The sequence below is a fragment of the Atractosteus spatula genome, chromosome 2 (assembly GCF_055471065.1).
Source record: "Atractosteus spatula isolate fAtrSpa1 chromosome 2, fAtrSpa1.hap1, whole genome shotgun sequence".
Taxonomy (NCBI): domain Eukaryota; kingdom Metazoa; phylum Chordata; class Actinopteri; order Semionotiformes; family Lepisosteidae; genus Atractosteus; species Atractosteus spatula.
In genome coordinates, this window is record NC_142707.1 from 11,964,820 (window position 1) to 11,984,014 (window position 19,195).

Sequence of the window (19,195 nt, forward strand, 5' to 3'; positions counted from 1 at the left end):
TTAATTTTTAAAGAAACGACTAACTATTGTCTCGTCCTTCCGGAGAAGATTCTTCCAGAAGTCTTGCGGATCGTCCTGTGGAGAGCCTGAGACGGGCGGCAGTGCTGTTTTAGAAAGTACTGTTTTGTTCTGGGCCGTCCTCCCACATAAAACCACTCCTGGTCAGTCTCTTCCTGGGGGCCGAGTCATGAATACTGACATTAGCAGAGGTGAGAGAGGCCGGCAGATGCCTGGGTGTTACCCTGGAGTTGTTTGTGACTACCTGGATGATGTTCTTTGTTGCTCTTGGGGAGATTTGGTAGGATAGTGGGTCCTAGGTCTAGTCGCTGAGGTCCTGATTATTATCCCTTTGTAGCCTGTCTTGCAGTGCATAGATCCCCAAATGTTTAGACATAGTTTTTCAATCATCTCCAGACTGATGAGCATCAACTTCTTTTTTTCTGAGGTCCTCTGAAATCTCTTTTGATGTGCTTTCTCTAACCTGTATGGTAAATACCTAATTCACAAAGTATCTCACTTTTAACAGAGGACTGGACTGCCCAAACTCAAACTCAAACTCAAACAGTCCTTGTTTTCTTGTTTAATTGTAATAAGTAAACAGGGGTTCACTTACTATTTCACGTACAGTATACTGACTGAATCTTAATTACTCATTTTCTCCTATTGTACTTCTTAGACCTTTGCATCTCAAAACACATTGAATGAGTAAATATTGACCCTTATGACTATTTAAGAAAAGAACAATGTCAATTAAACAAGGGCATCGTGCTAAGAAAGTGTGATTCCCATAATTACTGTGGGAGTTCACAAATGTTTACTCGGTAGTGTACATGACAAAGGTCTCATTTTCGGAAGGAGCAATAAATGCCATAAAAGCTTTTTGTTTTATTTTTATTCTTTGTTAATACTGCACAGAGCACCAGATCTTATGTCTTCCACCCACCACTATAAGAACAGTCCTATTGTTGTCTTTATTATTCAATGCGGGCCGTCTCCTAATGCACTGTGCAAAGAGATGGAATGCACTTGCGTTGATGATGTCACCTTCCATTTTCGCCAGACTCGCTCCTGATAATGTAATGCTCCCCATTACCAGCTCTCCGAGGAATTACAGTGATATCCCTCTAATCGAATACGAGAAAGCACTCAGTTCTTTCCTAATTGTCATAAATGTCTGAGGGCAGAGCGCCGCCCAATATGATGTAATCTTTGCTTGTACGGTTTGAGTGTGTGGGAAATCTAGAGCCCTGCGGCAACAGAGATCTGCCTGAGTCACACATATACACAGCGTACACACCTGCAGAGAGAAAAACTGCAGGGCAAAAGGAACTGCCCAGATCGAAACTGAAAGGAGACTGGCCAGTTTTGAGTGCACAGGGGCAGCAATTGTGAGGAACTGTTTATTACTGGAGCTACACTGGCCCTGCAATTTTGAGATGCCCTCAGACCACCTACTGGTTAATAATCCAGCATCAAATATCCAGCAACACCAAATTCACATCTGTCCAACAAAGCCAAACAGTCCAGTTTCAAAATATTTTTCCAAATATAAATATTGTCTTTGGGTATCAATTGTGAATTGATGTCGACTGAACTGCTTTCAGTGTGTTTAATCTTTTGCAAGAGGGTCATCAATACAGACAAGATGGAGATTCTCATCTAAACCACATTTCCCAGAAAGCAAAGGGGGATAACCTGGCAAGCCCCATCACCTGACCAATTGGAAGAATATAATTGATCAGGTGACATTTAAAACTAGGAAGCTGAGGCTCTCATTTTAGGCTGTACCAAAGGAGAATGGGACCGAGAAGCTCCCAGCCATGAGCCTATGGACATGAAAAATGATTTTTTTCTACACTTTAGCTGAAAAAAGATTGTGTTTGAGAAGCGTTTTGGAGCTCGTAAACAACATAGCTGCCCAGTTACTTAGAAAAGGAAGTGAAAAAGTGCAGTTAGAACTTAGAAGAAGAGTTTGGTTTTTGTTTGTGTTTAAGTATGTATCCCTGCACTGTAAAATAAAGAGCACTGTTTTTATTTTACTTTGTAGCTGAGCTGGTATCTGTTTTTGCCTAGACCCACCTATTTAAAGTTCCGGTTATGGCACCACTCAAGGTATGCAACACTATTAGAAAGAAGATCCACCCAAGAGCAGTATTTGTAATTTGCACTTTTATGGGAATGAATATTAATTATCTCTTTGTCCAATCACAACATCACAGGAAACTGAACTTATGAATTGTCCTTTTGCGAATGAGGTGTTTTGGCACATGTCTGTTTCTAACTGTTATTTATTTTTCTGGTGATGAATGCTCATTGCACTTCTCCACAAAAATGTGATGCTTTATAACTTGATTAATTGCCATAGTTGATGAATAGACAACCCCCTGAAAGGACAAAAATGGATAAAGACCCCACCTAGTGGCTAGCCTCATCATGTGGCAGCAGTGGTGAAGACTGTATTTTACTGTAAATCTCTTTTTTCTAAAAGCTGTTTTTGCTTCGCCTCCATCTCGAATGGTTTAAACACACACGCACAGCCCAAGGACACGGAGAAAGCACCCTGCACACAGAGAACCTGCAAGGCGAGAGGCGCAGTGAGGTCGGTGGAGAGACAGGAAAGGGTCGATGAAGTCTGCTTCGCCTTTTAGAGCCTGTGGCCAGGGCAGAGGAAGAGGTGTCCTTGCTGGGTGGCAGTGTTGTCTGAAAGCAGAGCTCGGAAATCCCCTCCTGTCAGCCCTCTGTTCCATTGTAGAAAGCAGGGTGAGTCAAGGCCAGCAAGACACTTCTGGTTTACTGAAGGTGCAGTGCATTGAATTAAACAGGCCCCATCTGGGGGACGACAGAGCTTTTGCCTTGCTATCTACTTTACAAATAGACTGCAGTTAATTCATTATGGGTGAATCCTCCATGAAGTTCAAATTCCTCATTTTATATTTCTTATTGGGCAGAGGGATTTCTGATGAAGTGGGATTTTAAGGTTTTTCTTGGCCACCAGACATTGTGATATGCCAGCATCCAAATATTTACTTCATTTTATTTTTCATCCCTTGACCTGGTTGGGTGCTCTCGGTACTGCTGTTCCTGTAGAGGCTGTCCTGTGTCACTCCTTCAAATACCGACTTTCAACAAGAACACTGATCAAGAAACCAGCATAGGCTACCATGACACAGGGCATGAGATTTATGCAGTTATGACTAGTTCATTTTACAAAAGGTATTTAAATGTGTTTAATACAGATGCCAAAAGTAAGTCCATTTTATTGCTTAAGGTATAGCACAATTTAATGGCCTTGATCTACAAATCAAATCGCTATTTCTGTAATGTTAAATTCCATTTGTAAAATAAAGATAACAAGTACAATTTACTAGTTGTGGGACACTATAACCTCTGCTGCTCAGTTTTACTTTCTTCCTGTCATCAAATTAGTATTGCTTTTGGAAAAAAATGCAACAATAAGCAAAAAACAACACCAGCAATACTGTAGTCACTGAATGGATCTCTTATGGAAGTGACATTCTAGAGCTGCCCTTCTCTTTCACAAAAGACAAAAAGGTCGCCCGGTTTGAAACGAACTATCCAGTTCCCCCGCGCAGCAAAACAGGCCACACTCTGTTCCCTCCGTTTCCTTTCTCACAGCCGCCCACTTCCTGCAGAATACGGGCCGCATCCTGTAGCCTGCTTCCTGTGGGAAGTGACACATGTTTCCTGCATGGGCAAAGAGGAGCACCAGCCCTGCACATGCACGGCACTGCGTGCAAGGTGCAGCCCTCGTCTGAACCACTCCTTTCTGGACTGTAAAGTCCAACCAGCAACCCGAACTTGCTGGTCCTTTGCAGGGTGAGCTAATGGCAAGTCACATCAAAACAATTTCAGAAAAGCTTTTAACATTTGCATTCAAATGTGACTAATGAATAAATTTCCTGTGGAGATTTGGTGGCTGTCACGCCAAGGAGCTGACCCTACTTGTACTAGTGGTTTCACAGACTTTGATTAGCATTAACCTTGGATGGACTACTGCTTTTTGAGGTAGACAAGTCTGGACCTATTGCTAATCTTGGTCTTTGAAACCAGGCCGGAGTGTCTGGGCAGTTTCAAACTATGCTGTGGGGCCAAATTGGCTCATTTGGCAAAGGTCTAATTGAAAGCCAAGACAGGAAACTGTCATCCAGACCTCCTCTACATTATATAAATAGGTAATTGGCACAGTTGGCAAACCTGATGAAGGCATGGGTGCATTAGTAGTCAAGTGGGGATGCTTCACCTAGCCCAGTAATTGAGACACCTTTGATTGGAATTAGCAATTTCACCATTATCACCATTTGTCTTGAGTGCACTGTCTTCAGTCGGGCTGTGAGATCTGCACTTAGAGAAGAATCACAAGGCCCAGTGGCACACATTGCAGAAGTTTGAATGTTTTTGTCTCCTCTGCCCATGCAGGTAATTGAACTATAGTGAACCGTCGACTCAAGGAGCAAGTGTCCAGAAATTCTGGTGCAAAAAAGGAATAAGTGACTATTCCAAGCTGCAAGAAGAATGAGTTTTCAGGAATTTGTTTCTTACGATGCACAGATCTGCATGTGTTTGAATATTTTTATTAGCGCAAGGATGCAATAATGTCAATGTCTTTTAAGGCTCCTATGTCTAGTAGATGACTTGGTACAAGCAAAATGTTTATAGACTACTTATGAGATATTTTCCGAAGTAATCTGCATTAGAGTTAAGAACTAACCATTCAGGACCTAGGACAGTTCCATTCGTACTAGGAAGATTGATTCGTATTGATCTGTTCAGTGTAGGGTTCTGATGTAAATATAGCTGGATTCTTCATGGTTACTGTGTTTTCACCTTCAAAGGATAACAGGAAACCTGCGCAGCTAGTTTAACAGTAATTCTGTAGATGCACGAGCAACTGCACTGAGATGTTAGTTGGATCCATCCAGCTTTCACTTCTGGGGCTGTAACCATTTGAACTTGAGACAACTTTGAAATTTTAAAAGGCTGCAGACTGGGGTTTCAGACTGTAAAATCAGCTTGTGAATGAAAATACAATGATGGGACCAGTCCTTCTGGCCTGTATCCAGAAGACAGAATGTGTTACTTTGAATCAGAAAGTGCTGCAGGAACTAAAAACTCCAGAAAGAGATCACCCGAAAGGAACAGTATTTTAAGATTGGCTTTTATTGACAGTCGAGTTGGTTGAAAGCAATTACAAAAATCAAAATTACAAACAAAGAGAAATGAAACAAAATCACCATATAAGCAAGTATATAAAACCAACCACGTAATGTAAAAAATAGATAAAAAAACAGTAGCAAGATGTGCCCAGCAACAAATTGCTATACAAAAGCAATTCCTTTATATAATATTAAAAGCTTTTCATTTTGTCTTGTGTTTAATCTCAAGACAGTAGCAGGATTATGTACATTCAGTTGAAATCTGTGTTGAAACCTAAGATGTAACAGTCGATTGTCATTTGGCTTACATTTGGATTATGTGAGTGCGGAAGAAAAGCTTTGTGCTTGTGTGTTGTCTTGGCTCTGTATATAATCAGATTTATGTTGTACAATCAAACGCTTCTGACTGCACTATCCTCACATTCCAATGCATTGCAGAGTAATCATCAGGCCACCAGTGGACAGTTTTGTCGTGGCCAGATGGACAATCCTTTATCAACCATGGCTCAGCCTTGGATTAACAAGTGCGTTTATTATATTCAGCATTTACCCGGCGTTTGGGCACGCCCACCTCAAGGGGACGGAGGTGGGTCTTGATGCTGATTGGCTGGAGGGGTGAAGAAGGCCTGCTCCTCATTGGCCAGCTGGTCACAGGGGCTGCGCAGGGTCTTTTCAAAATCCAGCAGCTGACCCATGAAGTTGAAGTTGGGCGAGATGTTGGACTTGCGGCGCTTCACAAAGTCGTAGGCATCGTTCAGCGAGAGGCCCAACCGCTGCATGAGGTACGCCACGGTGACCGTGACTGAGCGGCTGACCCCAGCCAGACAGTGCACCAGCACCCCACTCCTCTGGGACAGGGCTTCGTCTGAGAAGAAAGAGGGAAGGGACGCCCCACAAAATAATGAATACACCAGCTCCAGTTTTGGAAACAACTGCTTGGATACTACGTATGTGGAAAAAAAGCATCACTGTGGTGAACTAGATTTCAGAAGGACTGAGTTTTGCAGCGTCTTGGCAACTTTAGCAAAAGCTTGCACTTTCGATACCCTAGCTCGCAAAAGAAAAATATGCCTAAAACTACCAGAGTTGTCATTTCAACCCCAGCAACAGAACAAAGGATGCAAACAAGTGGAGTCCATTCATCCCATCTTGCTCATTTGGTAGTATGCTAGCTAAGTCAAACTAAAATTGTGTCCTGCTTATTCTTACAGTATATGTGCCTAAAAAGTCTTCCCTGGCTTGGAAGTGTACCAGGTCTGGGAGTTCCAGATACCCAGAACTCTTTGTGTAATGAAGCCTTTCCTTTTCACTGGCCTGAATGAAGCCCCTTTTAGAATTGTAGTGATTGGACTGTATACGACACCAGTATCTTTATTTTTTCAACATGTGTATGCATAAGAGGTCTAAGTGCCATTTGTTAAGCAAGTTAACAAGAATCGTGCCATCACAATGTCTTCCCCTTTATTATTGATTTCGATTGCAATATCTGTCCTTCTCCTGCAAGAACCTCTCTTTGCAGTCACGTTTTTAACACTATCTAGATCTACCTCTTTCTCTTCATCAGATTAATACCTTGAAGGTCTGCTGAGCGGCCATTCTCTCAATCTGATCCTAATAGACCTGCATAACATCCATTTGGAAACAGCTACTTAGCAATTCTAATCTTCCAAACTCTTCAATAGCACTGCCCACATTTCGGAGCTTCCCATTAATGAATTCAACTGGGTCAAATGAACAGCTAAAAAAAAGTAACTGGAGCATTTAAGACCTTATCTGCTATTGCTCTTACTTCCTTCCTCCTCAGTTATGCACATTCAGACTTCTGAGTAATTCTCTTTTGCGCCGTATGATTAGACTGCCAATGAAGCAATGTCATCATATACAGCAACTCAGCAGGACAGAAAAGGCTGGTGTGTGCAAAGGCATGTGATAAGTCTATCACAGCATCGTGCTTCCCCCCAGAGGGGCTGCTGTAATCATCAATCGGGAACCTAACGGGGTTATGCGGTGAACAAGCTGGTCAATACGAACAGTAGAACCATAAACCAGAAGTGGTGAAAAAATCAGCTGATGTACTGTACAAAGTCTTTTGCCCCAGGCTGCTGGTCTGAAAGGGTTAAGGATCTGAACTCGTCTCACTGCAGTTTTTCGAGAAGACTGCTGCTATTTTTGACCATGACCTAATTTACAGTAAGCCCTTGCAGAGTAAGACACAGCTTGCTGGTAAGAATGGCTAAAGAGATCTCTAAATTGGTCCATTGTTTAATGGAAGCTGGGAAGGACACAGGGAATAAAGAGTCTAAGACTCCCAGTCGTCTGCCAAGTCAGACTTAGGCAACAGATTAAATCAAGGCAGGAGGTCAAAGAGTCTTGATGTAACCTCTGGCGTCACTTATAAAAAGACAGCAATTTCTCTCTGCAGGAAAACACATCTTTCTGTCATTGTGAAAGTCAAGGAAACAGAGGGAAATCACCGTTTGTCTCTATTTATTTCCAATTCTTCATGCATTAAGGTCAGTTTATCTGCAAATGAGCAGAATCAGAGTAGGTACTGGAAAAAAGTTAATCAAGACTTATAATCAGATTTTTCTTCTCCACATTACATCAAGTCTGCAGAAAAAGAGAGTGACACCCTGTTTTTTTTTCAGCGCTGCACAGTACTTGAAGTAAAATGCCTGATCAGCCTCCTTCTCAAAGTAAGCTTTGATGTTCTGGCGAATCATTTTTACCAAACAGTAAATGAAACGGTGCTCTCCATTAATAGTAATAGTAATAATCATTTCACTTTTCTTTATGGAGCCCTGCTGCTTTTAATATGAGTTTCTGTTGTTAATTCTGCATTGATTGTATCAGCCAGGCCAAGTAACTGTTCCAACAAAAACAGATCTGAAAATGTGTGGATGACCAGAAAGAGTAAGAGGGAAGAATACTGCCACTGCACACTTCTCTGAAATCCTTGTATGAACCTGTTACCGTATTTGTGTAGGGTGTGACTTTTTTTAGTCAGAGGCCTTAAAACTACTCCACCGAAAATGAAAGTCCAATATTTTCCCTTAATATCTGAGTTTCCTTGTTTATTCACCCGTGTGTTGTGTGACACAATCCTGAATGAATTTAAAAAAAAATAGCAAGTGAGTCCACCTCCAAATGTTCCTAGCAACACATCTTACAAAGCAGACAAAAGCCAAGCTGTTTCGTCACTCCCCTCCTCTGCGTGCAGCACGATCACGAACAGGTTGTGCTGTCAGTGGCTAGTCCTCACTGCTTTGTAAGATGTTCCAAGGGACATATGGAGTGACAGTCCCTTGCCTATACTGTATATAAAGCATACAAAATGTCATTTGAACACACACAGATTCGCACAGTGTGACATATAAAACAATCAAGGAAACTTGGACATTGTGATAATGTAGATTCTTTTTTGGGGGGGATTTTTAAAGTTTTTAATGTGTTGAACAGAATTCTATATCAAGGGACCAAAAAAGGCTAATACGTATAGTTAAGCAGCACAAGTAAGCGATTAAGAAATGTAATAACTAACAAATTATATAACACATCTCCCCTTTTAATGTGTAACAGGGTGATCATTCTCTGCAGAAATACCTTGAGCTATCATGTTCACTCACCGATGAACTGGATAGCCTCTGGGAAAAACTGCGACAGGTTCTGACTCCAGTGGTCAGAAATGGGGATCTGCTTGTATCGGAAATCTCCGTTCTTCTCGAAAATGTTGGGCAGATTAGGGGTGACGTTGAGGATGTAACGGATTCCCAGTTTGGACAGCGTGTCTCGATCAGCGGAGTGTTTAGCACAGCCCAGGTAGAGGTTAGGCAGGATCTGCACAGGGAATGGAGGCTGGGAGCTGGGGCTGGGGTTGTCTGATTCCGGGCCTGTCCCACTCAGCGGGTCTCGGTCTGGGTCTGAGTCCCCATCAGAGCCCAGGGAACCCAAGCGGAGCCCCCCGAGACCCAACACTGAGGCAGGGGGGGCGAGCCAACGGGCAGACACACTGGTACCACTCTCACAGTGCTGTGGGTACAATCTGTGGAACATCTGAAAACCACCTGAAAGAGGAAACACAGAGAGATCAGAGCCTAACGGAGCCAGTGAGCCATTTTAAATCTTTCTTTTAGTGCCTGCACCTACAGTAAAGCACAGCCCACACCCAAACACAACTGTGGCTAAGGGCCTTTACTTTCAGTTTTCACGCATTGTTGATCTTTTACTAAATTTAGAAATTAATTAGTTCAAGAGAAAATTTGTCATCAGAACTGAGGTTAATTGTTAATGATGATGCATATAAAAAAAGGCACCTTAGGTTTCAAAACGAAACAAGCCATTTGTACAGTTGCCAAAGTTTTACCAGTCATCCAAATTTCTATTTTCTTTTTTAACCCCCTAACTCTAGCCCTTATTTTTCTAACCCTGAACATGCATAGCATCTTCAAGTTTATTTAATGAATTACACATGTAGCAAGATGTTTTCTTAAAAGAATGTTGCAAAAATATTTCAACATGTAACTACAGTTATTGACACCCATTTTTGTCCAGAACATAATCAACATTCTGAAAAGCTCTCCCTTATTTCAGAAAGCCCAAAGCTGACCTGTCCCTTAGTCATTTCTACAGTGACTAAAGCATTACAGTATAATTAACACTGGAAACACTTTGTCACTGATAATCAGTCATTTAAATCATGCTACGTGCATTGCTTTTAAGTTATTCTAAACCTTATAAATAAATATAAGAAAACCTGATGAACACCTTCTGGGTCTGCTTAAAAACACATAAAAGGTTTCAAATGGCACGACTCGTCTTGCTCATTCAATTCCAAATTGCACCCCAAATCTAATCTGGCCTATTCATGGAAGGACCAGCTTTAAGAACTTCCCTGGGCAGTTCAATTCAAAGTCCCACAACACTCTGCGCAAAGAAATCCTATTTTCAGCCGCAAAAGAATCACCTCTTCATTTCCAGTTGAGATGCCATGCTCCTCGTTTGTTGTTGAACACCTTTTGTTTTCATGTTTTAAAAACGACCTTGGAGATCAATTCCTTTACAGTAAGTTTTACTGGTCTTAAGACCAGTCATTACTCTGGCCACTCTACTTCAAACTCTTTCCAGAACATCAGTATCTATTTTTGACATGTGGTGACTGAAACTGAGCAAAGTGTTTCAAATTAACACTATATTGGCACATTGTATTGTTGTAACATGACGTACTTCAGGGGTGCTATTTCCAACAACTTCAGCATACTCCACTGTACACTATTATTGTATCCATTTTTTCTAACTTATCTGCTCTTACTGGTTGATTGGGTGATGATGAACAGACACAGGTTGCAATGACACTGTATAAGAAGTGCCCACAAGTATTTTTTTTCCAGATAACCGTTGTTAACATTGAAACCCATCTTATTATGGCTTCTCTTCACCCTAATGTATTATGCCATTCTAAGTGAGGGAAGTTGAAAACTCTTTTTCCTCTCGGTTTTGTGATATGCATCGCTGATGCTGTTGTGCAGTGAACTGTTATAATTGATAGCCTATAGCACTGATATTCACTCCTAGTCCTGAACAATCACAGTATCTTCTGGTTTGCCTTCTACCCTGGACCATTAACTACATTTTTTAATCAATTGTTCACTTAATAGATCTGTCTCTGTTATTAATGTTTCCAAGTCTTTACTCACTGATAATTATGATTTACCTATAAAACCTTGTGGACAGCAGCTCGCAGGATCTGGAATGAATATTACTGGCCTACAGCATATTTATGTACTGTATGTACAGTATCATCTTCATTCCACACTGAAGAATACTACACTTTTTATTTCTCTTTCTTAATTAATTTAAACACCGAATAGGTGTCTTTACAGTGCAACGCTATACAATCGTATTTTTCACAGAGCAACCCTCAAAGACAGGAATGATCCCAGATCACCGACCACTACAGAAATAAAGACAAAGGCAATGAAGCTGTGAGTGTGGCGCAGTACAGTCTGAAATGAGTTCTGTGAAAAAAGGCACTTTGAGAGCTCACTGCAGATGGTTCACCACATTTCCTGGAATAACCAGCGAGAATATTAAAGTTGCCAAAGTGGAAGTAAAGACAGAGAAATAAGGCCCAACAAACAACAAAAAAGGATGTCCCGCAAAACAGAACTGAAATGGGACGACAAAGTAGATTACATTAACCGCATGCTGTGGGGCTTTCTAACATATAAACAGGATTGCAAAACTTTTAAATCAGCACTACGGTTCCCGGTAGAGCACAGGCAATTGTGTTAGTCATATTCTTTTGGCTCCTGCAGTTCCTATTTACATTTCAAGTGCTTTTTTAAAGCCTCGTGTTTTAAAGCCTCTTACGCTTTCTGATTGTTCTAACAGAGGAGGAATCGTGCATTAGATTACATTTTGAAAAACACATGCCAAATGCTTATAATTGCCACCCTGTTGCTGAAGGCTTTCTATTCTAGGCCTAATGGTGAAATAATTTATTTTTAATGTTCCCTTTGTTAGGGAACATCAGAAGGCAGAAAAAAAACTGCATTGTTAGGAGGGACCTACAATTGTTCTCACGTGTACAGTACAGTAAGTGAGCTGACAATCACTAAAACAATGAAGCACATACAGCAAGTGAGTATTTTTTACTTTAAAAAGAGGGTATGGTCTACAAGTCCTGCTGACTTTGCTCACTTTGTATAGGCCAGGTTAGAGCTGAGGGGGCTAATACAACCCGAATCATCCCAATAGCCCCACACATTTCATTTAAGTTACATTTAATATAATAAAACCTCTTGAGATGCATCATCTCCTTTTCAAGGGGGTCCACATTCCCCAGAAGTATGTGCTACTAGCCTCAGTTTCTGCTTTTTACACATTGAAAAAGCCGAAAATATTGTTGTTGGAATGCCAAAAACATTGTGTGTGCCATCCACTTTCCAACCACTTCATCCAGCACAGGATCGCCAGAGCCTAGTCCGACAAGCAACGGGTGCAAGGCAGGATACACCCTGGATAGAATGCCAGTCCATTACAGGGCAGACACAAGCAGCCAATTTTTCCAGAAGCCAATTAACCCACCAGTATGTCTTTCGATTCTGGGAGGAAACCAGAGGGCCCAAAGGAAACCCATGTGAACACAGGGAGAACATGCAAACTCCACACAGACAACACCCCAGGTCCACAATAGAACCAAAGACCGCAGTGCTGTGAGCCAGTGATGCTAATCACTGTACCACCATGCCACCCTAGTTTCCTTCAGTACGCAATCAAACTATGGTCCACAGGTCATGGAGAGTTTCTATGCATACTCCACACTGTTGTCATGTAAGGCTCAGGCAGCCTTCATCAAAACACGTTCTTCTCAGAGAATTACCTTCCTTACAGAAAGAAAACAGGAAAAGGAGAAGATGGTAGGACTTTGGGTCCAGAAACAGTGGAGTTGGAGTGCCCAGTCACTGGGTGCCAGTAACTGGACTCACCTTTCAGGTAGTACACCTGACAGCCGTCTTTCCTGAGAGTGTGCAGCATGACCGCCATCACTGAGTCCTCCTCCTCCTCCAGGGCGGCGGGGCCCCCGCTGGGACCCGCCTCGCGGCCCTCGTCGTACAGCAGCACGGCGTGAGTGGCGCAGCGGCTGGCGAAGCCCTCCCTCTCCTCGGGGCAGCGGATGAGCGAGGGCACCGTGAGCTGCCCGCGCCTCAGCCTCCTCAGCAGGATGGACGGTATGGCCACGCTGATGGCGCCCACCACCCGCAGAGCCTCGTACATCTCCCGCGGGCGGCAGTCCAGCACCAGGACCCCAGGTTCCGGGCTCAGGTCCAGCTCGCCGCACAGCCAGGACGGCGAACGGGCCAGTGCCTCCATACCTGCGGCCTTCACCCCTCTACCGTGGCGGGGCCAGAAGGGCATTCACAGCTTTGCCGATGGGGGACCCTGGGCGTATTCTGGGGCTGGGCATCAATTTGAAATCCTCTGAAGGCACAGGCTGAAATCACCACAACATAAAAAACAGTTTCAGCAGCGGAGGATCATGGGAGTGCAGCTGGCCTGATGGGAGTGAAGGCTGGGGCGTCGCGCGCAGAACTCCATCCAGTTGCGCTCCACTACAACCCAGCGGCTAGATCACACACACAGAGCCTTGTTCCTCTTCCCTGCCCTCACAGAGACGCGGAAATGTCACCCCAGGGGACTGTCTGTTGAAGACACGTGAAGAAGATCAGATGAGGTTGCTCTGAAGTAAAAGAGGGTTCAAAAAACCTGCTGGCAAATGGGAAAGAACGGATCGTTCACAACTGGTGGTGTGTTTTTGGCCTTTCTCAAGCATGTGTTTATTGTTTTGACATCCAGCACGGGTGGCGAGCCTGTTGAAATGAGAGAAGGTGGCCTGCAAAATGTTACCCAGTATTTGGCTGGAACTAAACTGTCTTCGAGGTCACAGTCATGCCCTCTGATGTCCACTTTAAACTTTAGACCAACTCAGGCAGAATGACCTCTGATTCACCTGATGCTAGAGGGACACACCAGGTGCTGCTCATGAAGAGGCAGGGAGCTTTCTACGAATTTACATCTCATCAGTTTAAAAGTGCGATTGGAATGGTTCACTCCACCACGCCACTTAGACTGAGTCAAGACATCCAAATGACGTGAACATTGGAAAAGATTCAGCCCAAAGCTTGCAGGCACTTTTATTAATAAGGTGGCCACTTGCTGGCTTCAAGGGAATCTCATACAAAATATGCCATGTTGGTCTTCAAAAGAATAGTTTATGCAGTATGAAATATTTAACTCATTTGTACACTAAATTCTATTAAGAAAATATGTATTTTAAGATATCCAAAACGTGTCAAGTATGTGTCAGGTCAGTCCTCATTTATAGAAAAAGTCTTTGGATTTTCATTACCATTGGTTTTCTGACAATGTGAGGAATTCTCACATCTGCTCATTCTGGATCCATCCTGTAATGCAGTCTGAGCATTGTGGATGCACCCTGCTTATTTCTGTGGGATGTGGTTCAGTGGATCAGGATTCCCTCAAAGCTCTCTTCCCCAGATTTCTTTACTCCAACTGAAAAACCACCTGCATGCCCTTGCTTCTGCACTGCACTGGATTGCACTGAGTGGATTCCTTTACCTCTCAGCTGCAAAGCTGCAAAAAAACATAAAACATGAAGAAATTATTTAAAGAGAAAATTATGAAAAAGGACAACATCACAAAATAAGAAGTCACCACCAGAATATTATTCAGAATTATTACTATTCAAAAGTATAACCATTCAAACTTGTTATTATTAATTGTATTTGCTATAATTGTGTTGGTAGTAGCGGTTTCCGTCATTTTCCTTTTTCTTGTTCAAGATTCAAGTTCAACCTCAAAAATGATTGCAGAGAACACAATCCGTTTTCTACAAATGTCATTGAGCAGCAACAAAAGCGTAGCGCACAAATGCTCAATTTTCATTAACTTGTTCACGACGTCTGAGCCCATCCAAAAGATATTGGCAAAATAAACGACCACTTCGTGACCGCGCGTGACTGCAGCGATCCACGCACATTTGGGAAATTAAGCGATGTATTGCGCACTTCAAAATACGGCGAGCAAATCAACCCACTTTGGTATAAATAACCATTGACAAAGTGTAGAACAAAGCAGCCAGCGAGATTTGCCATTTATGAGGGAACTGCATAAGTGATACACTACTGTATATGACTACAAACAAAAGCAATAGCAGTTTCACACTTGAGTTGTTATAATTGCAGCAAAGTTAAATTGGGAAGTTCGTGATGAACCACGCTTTTATTGCAACCGCTGCATCATACACGCTGCCTTTGAGTAGGTTACAAGAGCAGATGAAATGTTGTTTTTGTTGACCTTAAAAACAAAGAAACTTTATATCATCACTTAATAACTTCCATGACGATGACTCGCACGTACTTACATGTGTACTTGCAGTTACAAGGTGACGTTAACTTTACGCGTGTAAAGAAATAAGGACGGTCCTGATTTACAGTACAACATCATCATCGTCAGAGAAAGTGGTTTGTGCCGTTATGTTTTTGCTAGGCTAAAACCATGTGTTCCTTATTGACGAAAAAAAACACATTATAGTGGTTTCAGATCTTGAAAACACTTATAGAGGTGTCGGCGGCTAACAGATTTTTGTCTCATTTTAATCTTTTGAGGTCAATGACTGAAACTAGCGATACTCCCCCTAGGCTTGTTGCTCTGTAGTGAAGACATGGCACATGTCTCGCTTAGGGTTGTCTGAGCTGGATAGAGAGCACATGCAGAATGTCGCACTAAAATAACTGTAACAGAACACCAGCACTGCAGTAAGAAGTATATTAACTTACCCTTTCTGATGATTTGTTTTGTTGTCCTTCTTTGGCAGTCCAGCTGCACTAATGGGAAGACGTTGATAATCATACAATAATCATCTTCGATCGCAACTGAAGACAGGCTGCTGTACCATATTCAGTATGTATTTAAAAAAAAAGTGATTCAGCGCTGTGGTGACTGATAAAAGAGCAGGCGGGGTATACCGACTTGCAGTCATTCACCAAAGAAAAACGAAATGAAAGCGAGAGATTGCTTTCCTTGGAACCCCCCTAACCGAAAAATGAAGGTTTTGTTTCAGAATACTTAAAATGGGATTTCGACTCTCGAATCCTACGACTTACTGGCATGAAAGTGCGAAGGTGCGTTAATTTTCACTGTGGAGTTTCAGTCGTCTTGCCCCACACCAGTTGGCCCGTTAGTATTCAGTGTGGGATGTAATAATGCGGCTTTTTAAATTGCAGGCATAAGACAGAAGGAGAAACAACGCATTCGGTTTTGTATTTATATTTGTATTTTAACTTTCCGCTGCGCACACGGGTCATTCTCTGGCGTAGACAGAAAAGGCGACTGGCAGTTGCCTAATTCTTTAGAATCTTCAAGAGACTAAAAATTAAGTGCAGCGGCCATGGCGGTATACAGTAACAAGAAAGCGCTTTAATGACAAAATACAGTAAGACGATTCTTCTGCTTCTACAAAAAGCCACCGAGTCAAGCTTTTAAACACCGAAATTAATCCAGGTATTGTAGCGCCGATACGGGACGACTCGGATTTGACAGGCGGTTTCTCGCGAATCTCAGGCAGTTTAAAGCTCATATCAATGGTCTCAGAAAAATGCTGTCAGACTCTTCGCCCGGCAGATGAAAACCGCTGAAGGCGTGTGGTCTACATACACATCCTTTTCCCCTTTCGATTCACAGTATTAAGGATGTCCGGATCTCTTGCAAAATAAACAAAACAATACAGTAGGAAACCGAGTTATTTGAGCGCGCAAATGTAGGTGCTGCTTTTGTACAGATGCGTATCAAATGCGTTTTCGTGGTGAAACATAATCGTTTGGCTTTCATAGTACCACGGTGGGCGGTGGAGTACTTGATGTCCTGCCGCCCAAAAGATGCAGGAAAGCGTACATTAGGCGTACTTTTTTATGCCGTACCCTCCAAGTTAAAATGCAATTCAGTAGCCGCTTAAAATCCATATTCTGTAACCGTTTCGGATCCGTGATCTGCTTTTTGAACTAAGGAATTGTATAAAGATGCAATGTCAGGAGAGAAGGCAGACGGGCAGAATTAAGGGGGAAACAAATCATGTACTGTACTTCAGTCCCTTGCTGCTTGCCACGAAAATAAAAGTGGATCCTAAATCAGGCCTCGCGTGTTTCGTAACACTGAGAGGTAGGGGGAGTTAAGGCAAACGAGAACTGGCACAGCAATTAAAACGCAGGTGTAACGTTCCGTGATTTTGGAAATACTTTGCCTGTCCACTCGAGGTTATGTGTGTTTAGCTTCTGTCTTGTACCATAACCGAGATCAAAATGCACACTCATTATGTGAATCGAATCGAAAGGCATTCTAATGCAGGAAAAGATAGGGTCAAGTGCAGGCAATAAATTATGTAACCAAGAGTCTTCGTGCTGCAGGAGACTTGCTAAGCACGCCACCGTGCATTACATAACTGATACAGTAGGTCTATGCCAGGAAAGACAATATGTCGAGTATTTTATATCTCGTAGGAAAGCAGGCTTTATCGGCAATCCTGTCAATTAATTCTCCAGTCTGCAAATTGTCTGAGGAAATAAAAGCCTACTCCGAAGTTATGCGTATTTTTAATTGTTTTCAAAGCCTACGTTTGGCTGCGGTTAGTCAATATCAATGTCTCCTTTACGAATGCAACTTAGGGGAATTCTGTGACTTTTGCTTGAACTTACAAAGCTGATTGGCTTTCGATGTAAATGAGGTAATAATGCTGATAGATGTGTCTACATATCTGGTGATGTTCCCTTGGTTACTAGTCAGATATTTTCTGTAGCGTGTAGAAGTATTTTTAACTTTCCGGTCCAGTTATTGTTAATGAGAACTGTAATGTTAGGATGGAGACACCGCTCCTTCCCTGCCTCTGCGGTTTTCGGTAATCCTGGGAAAATTTTAATTCTTCTTGCCTTCTGCTATAAGACTGTACAACGCATCCACCTTGCGTCTGGGCAGAGGCAACATTGACAGTGACCTGTTTCTGGCTGAACAGTAAACCGACACATCTGTTCTTTTTCTTTTCCCGTTTACAACCGTTTTTTTTTTGTGCAATATATGCCAGGGACCCGTGCAATACATTTATATTTATATTTACATCTATATTTACAGTATATTCATATGTGCAATACAATTTTTCTGCGTACTGTTCTGTTCTAGTTTGTGCTTTGTGTGTTCTGGACTGTGAGTAACTCTTTTAGTGCACCCCTCAGTGTACTGATTGTATTGTATGTATTGTATTATTATTATTGTATCATTCGTTACACTGTGGCTGTGTTGTCTGTGTTAAGCTGCTGTTGCACTGCAATTTCCCTCACGGGATCAATAAAGTATCTATGATTTTTTTATATGCCTTCATATATTACTTTATTTCTCTTTCCATTTTCAACACTCAAATATGACTGTTCCTTTTTGTAACGCACGCTGTAAGAGCAATCCTTTAACACTCTATAAGCACAGAAACTAAAAGGTTACAGCAGTCCTCTGATCGATATTTCATACGGGAAGTCTTAGTAACAGAGATGACCTCATCCCTGCTCCCGCGATGCTCATTTTCGTTAGTCACTCAGTCAAGCACAGCGCTCACCTCCCGAGCAGAGACTGTCACTGGTGCGAATTGGAGGCATTCTCGCGACTTCTAATTTCTTTTTGCCGCATTTGGGAATTGTCGTTCTAGTCACACGGAATGTGAGCATATCTTTTCAGACGATTGGATGAAGACGTACAGCAACAATGACAATGGTATGACACCATTTAGAAAAGAATTAAGTGTTACTATCCGTTGAACTGGATAATTCCCCATCGCCTTTTGCTTTACACCTGCGCCCCCGTTTCTAAAATGGCTGTGAATAGTAGGTCTTTATTGTCACCTTAGTTCATATCTAACAGCGATACAACCCTGAAACCTGATCTCCTCAGAAACTAAGCCAACCTGGGCCTGGTTAATTCTTGAGTAGCAGACATCCTTTCTTGAGTCCACTACCAGAAAGCCTCTTGATCCTCCGTCTTGGGAGCTTATCCGTGAAACATAGGGCGCAAAGTGGGACCAAGAGCAAACCACAGCTCATCCCCCATCACAAGGTCTTGGACAAAGATACAATTTAATAATAGCCAGTAAAATCTTCAAGGCAGGGCACACACACACCAGCACATTGACAATTAAGAGACACCAGTTAAACTGTTTTAGAAAGACAAAGCACTAAGCACAAACAGGGAGATCAAACAGCTACTCTCAGAAAGAGACATCGTAAGGGATGACTAATGTGCTTGCTGATTGCCAGTATGATCAGGTGCCCAGGAGTTGTCTCTCTTCTTTCTCCACCCAACCATCATCCCTTTAAGTTAACATTGGAAACTGTGCTGTACTGTAGAAGGTGGCATACACTAAAAGGACTAAGATTCAGGCAGGATTCTGAATGATTTTGGGCCTGAAC

The 19,195-nt window shown here is 42.3% G+C and overlaps 1 protein-coding gene across 2 annotated transcripts; it reads right to left on the bottom strand.

Annotated features, from left to right (window-relative positions):
* Positions 1-5,158: 5,158 nt before the first annotated feature.
* Positions 5,159-18,100, bottom strand: LOC148839258 (dual specificity protein phosphatase 7-like). Of its 2 annotated transcripts, none has more exons than XM_088930982.1 (5): positions 15,533-18,100; positions 14,083-14,327; positions 12,662-13,167; positions 8,801-9,238; positions 5,159-6,039 (listed from the first exon to the last, which is right to left on the bottom strand). In XM_088930982.1, the coding sequence occupies exons 3-5, from the start codon at positions 13,089-13,091 to the stop codon at positions 5,747-5,749; spliced, it is 1,161 nt and encodes a 386-aa protein (XP_088787108.1). In that variant the 5' UTR covers positions 13,092-13,167; positions 14,083-14,327; positions 15,533-18,100; the 3' UTR covers positions 5,159-5,746. The 2 variants fall into 2 exon arrangements, with proteins under 2 accessions (XP_088787108.1, XP_088787103.1); XM_088930977.1 differs by having other exon boundaries at positions 12,662-13,375.
* Between the last annotated feature and the right edge of the window lie 1,095 nt (positions 18,101-19,195).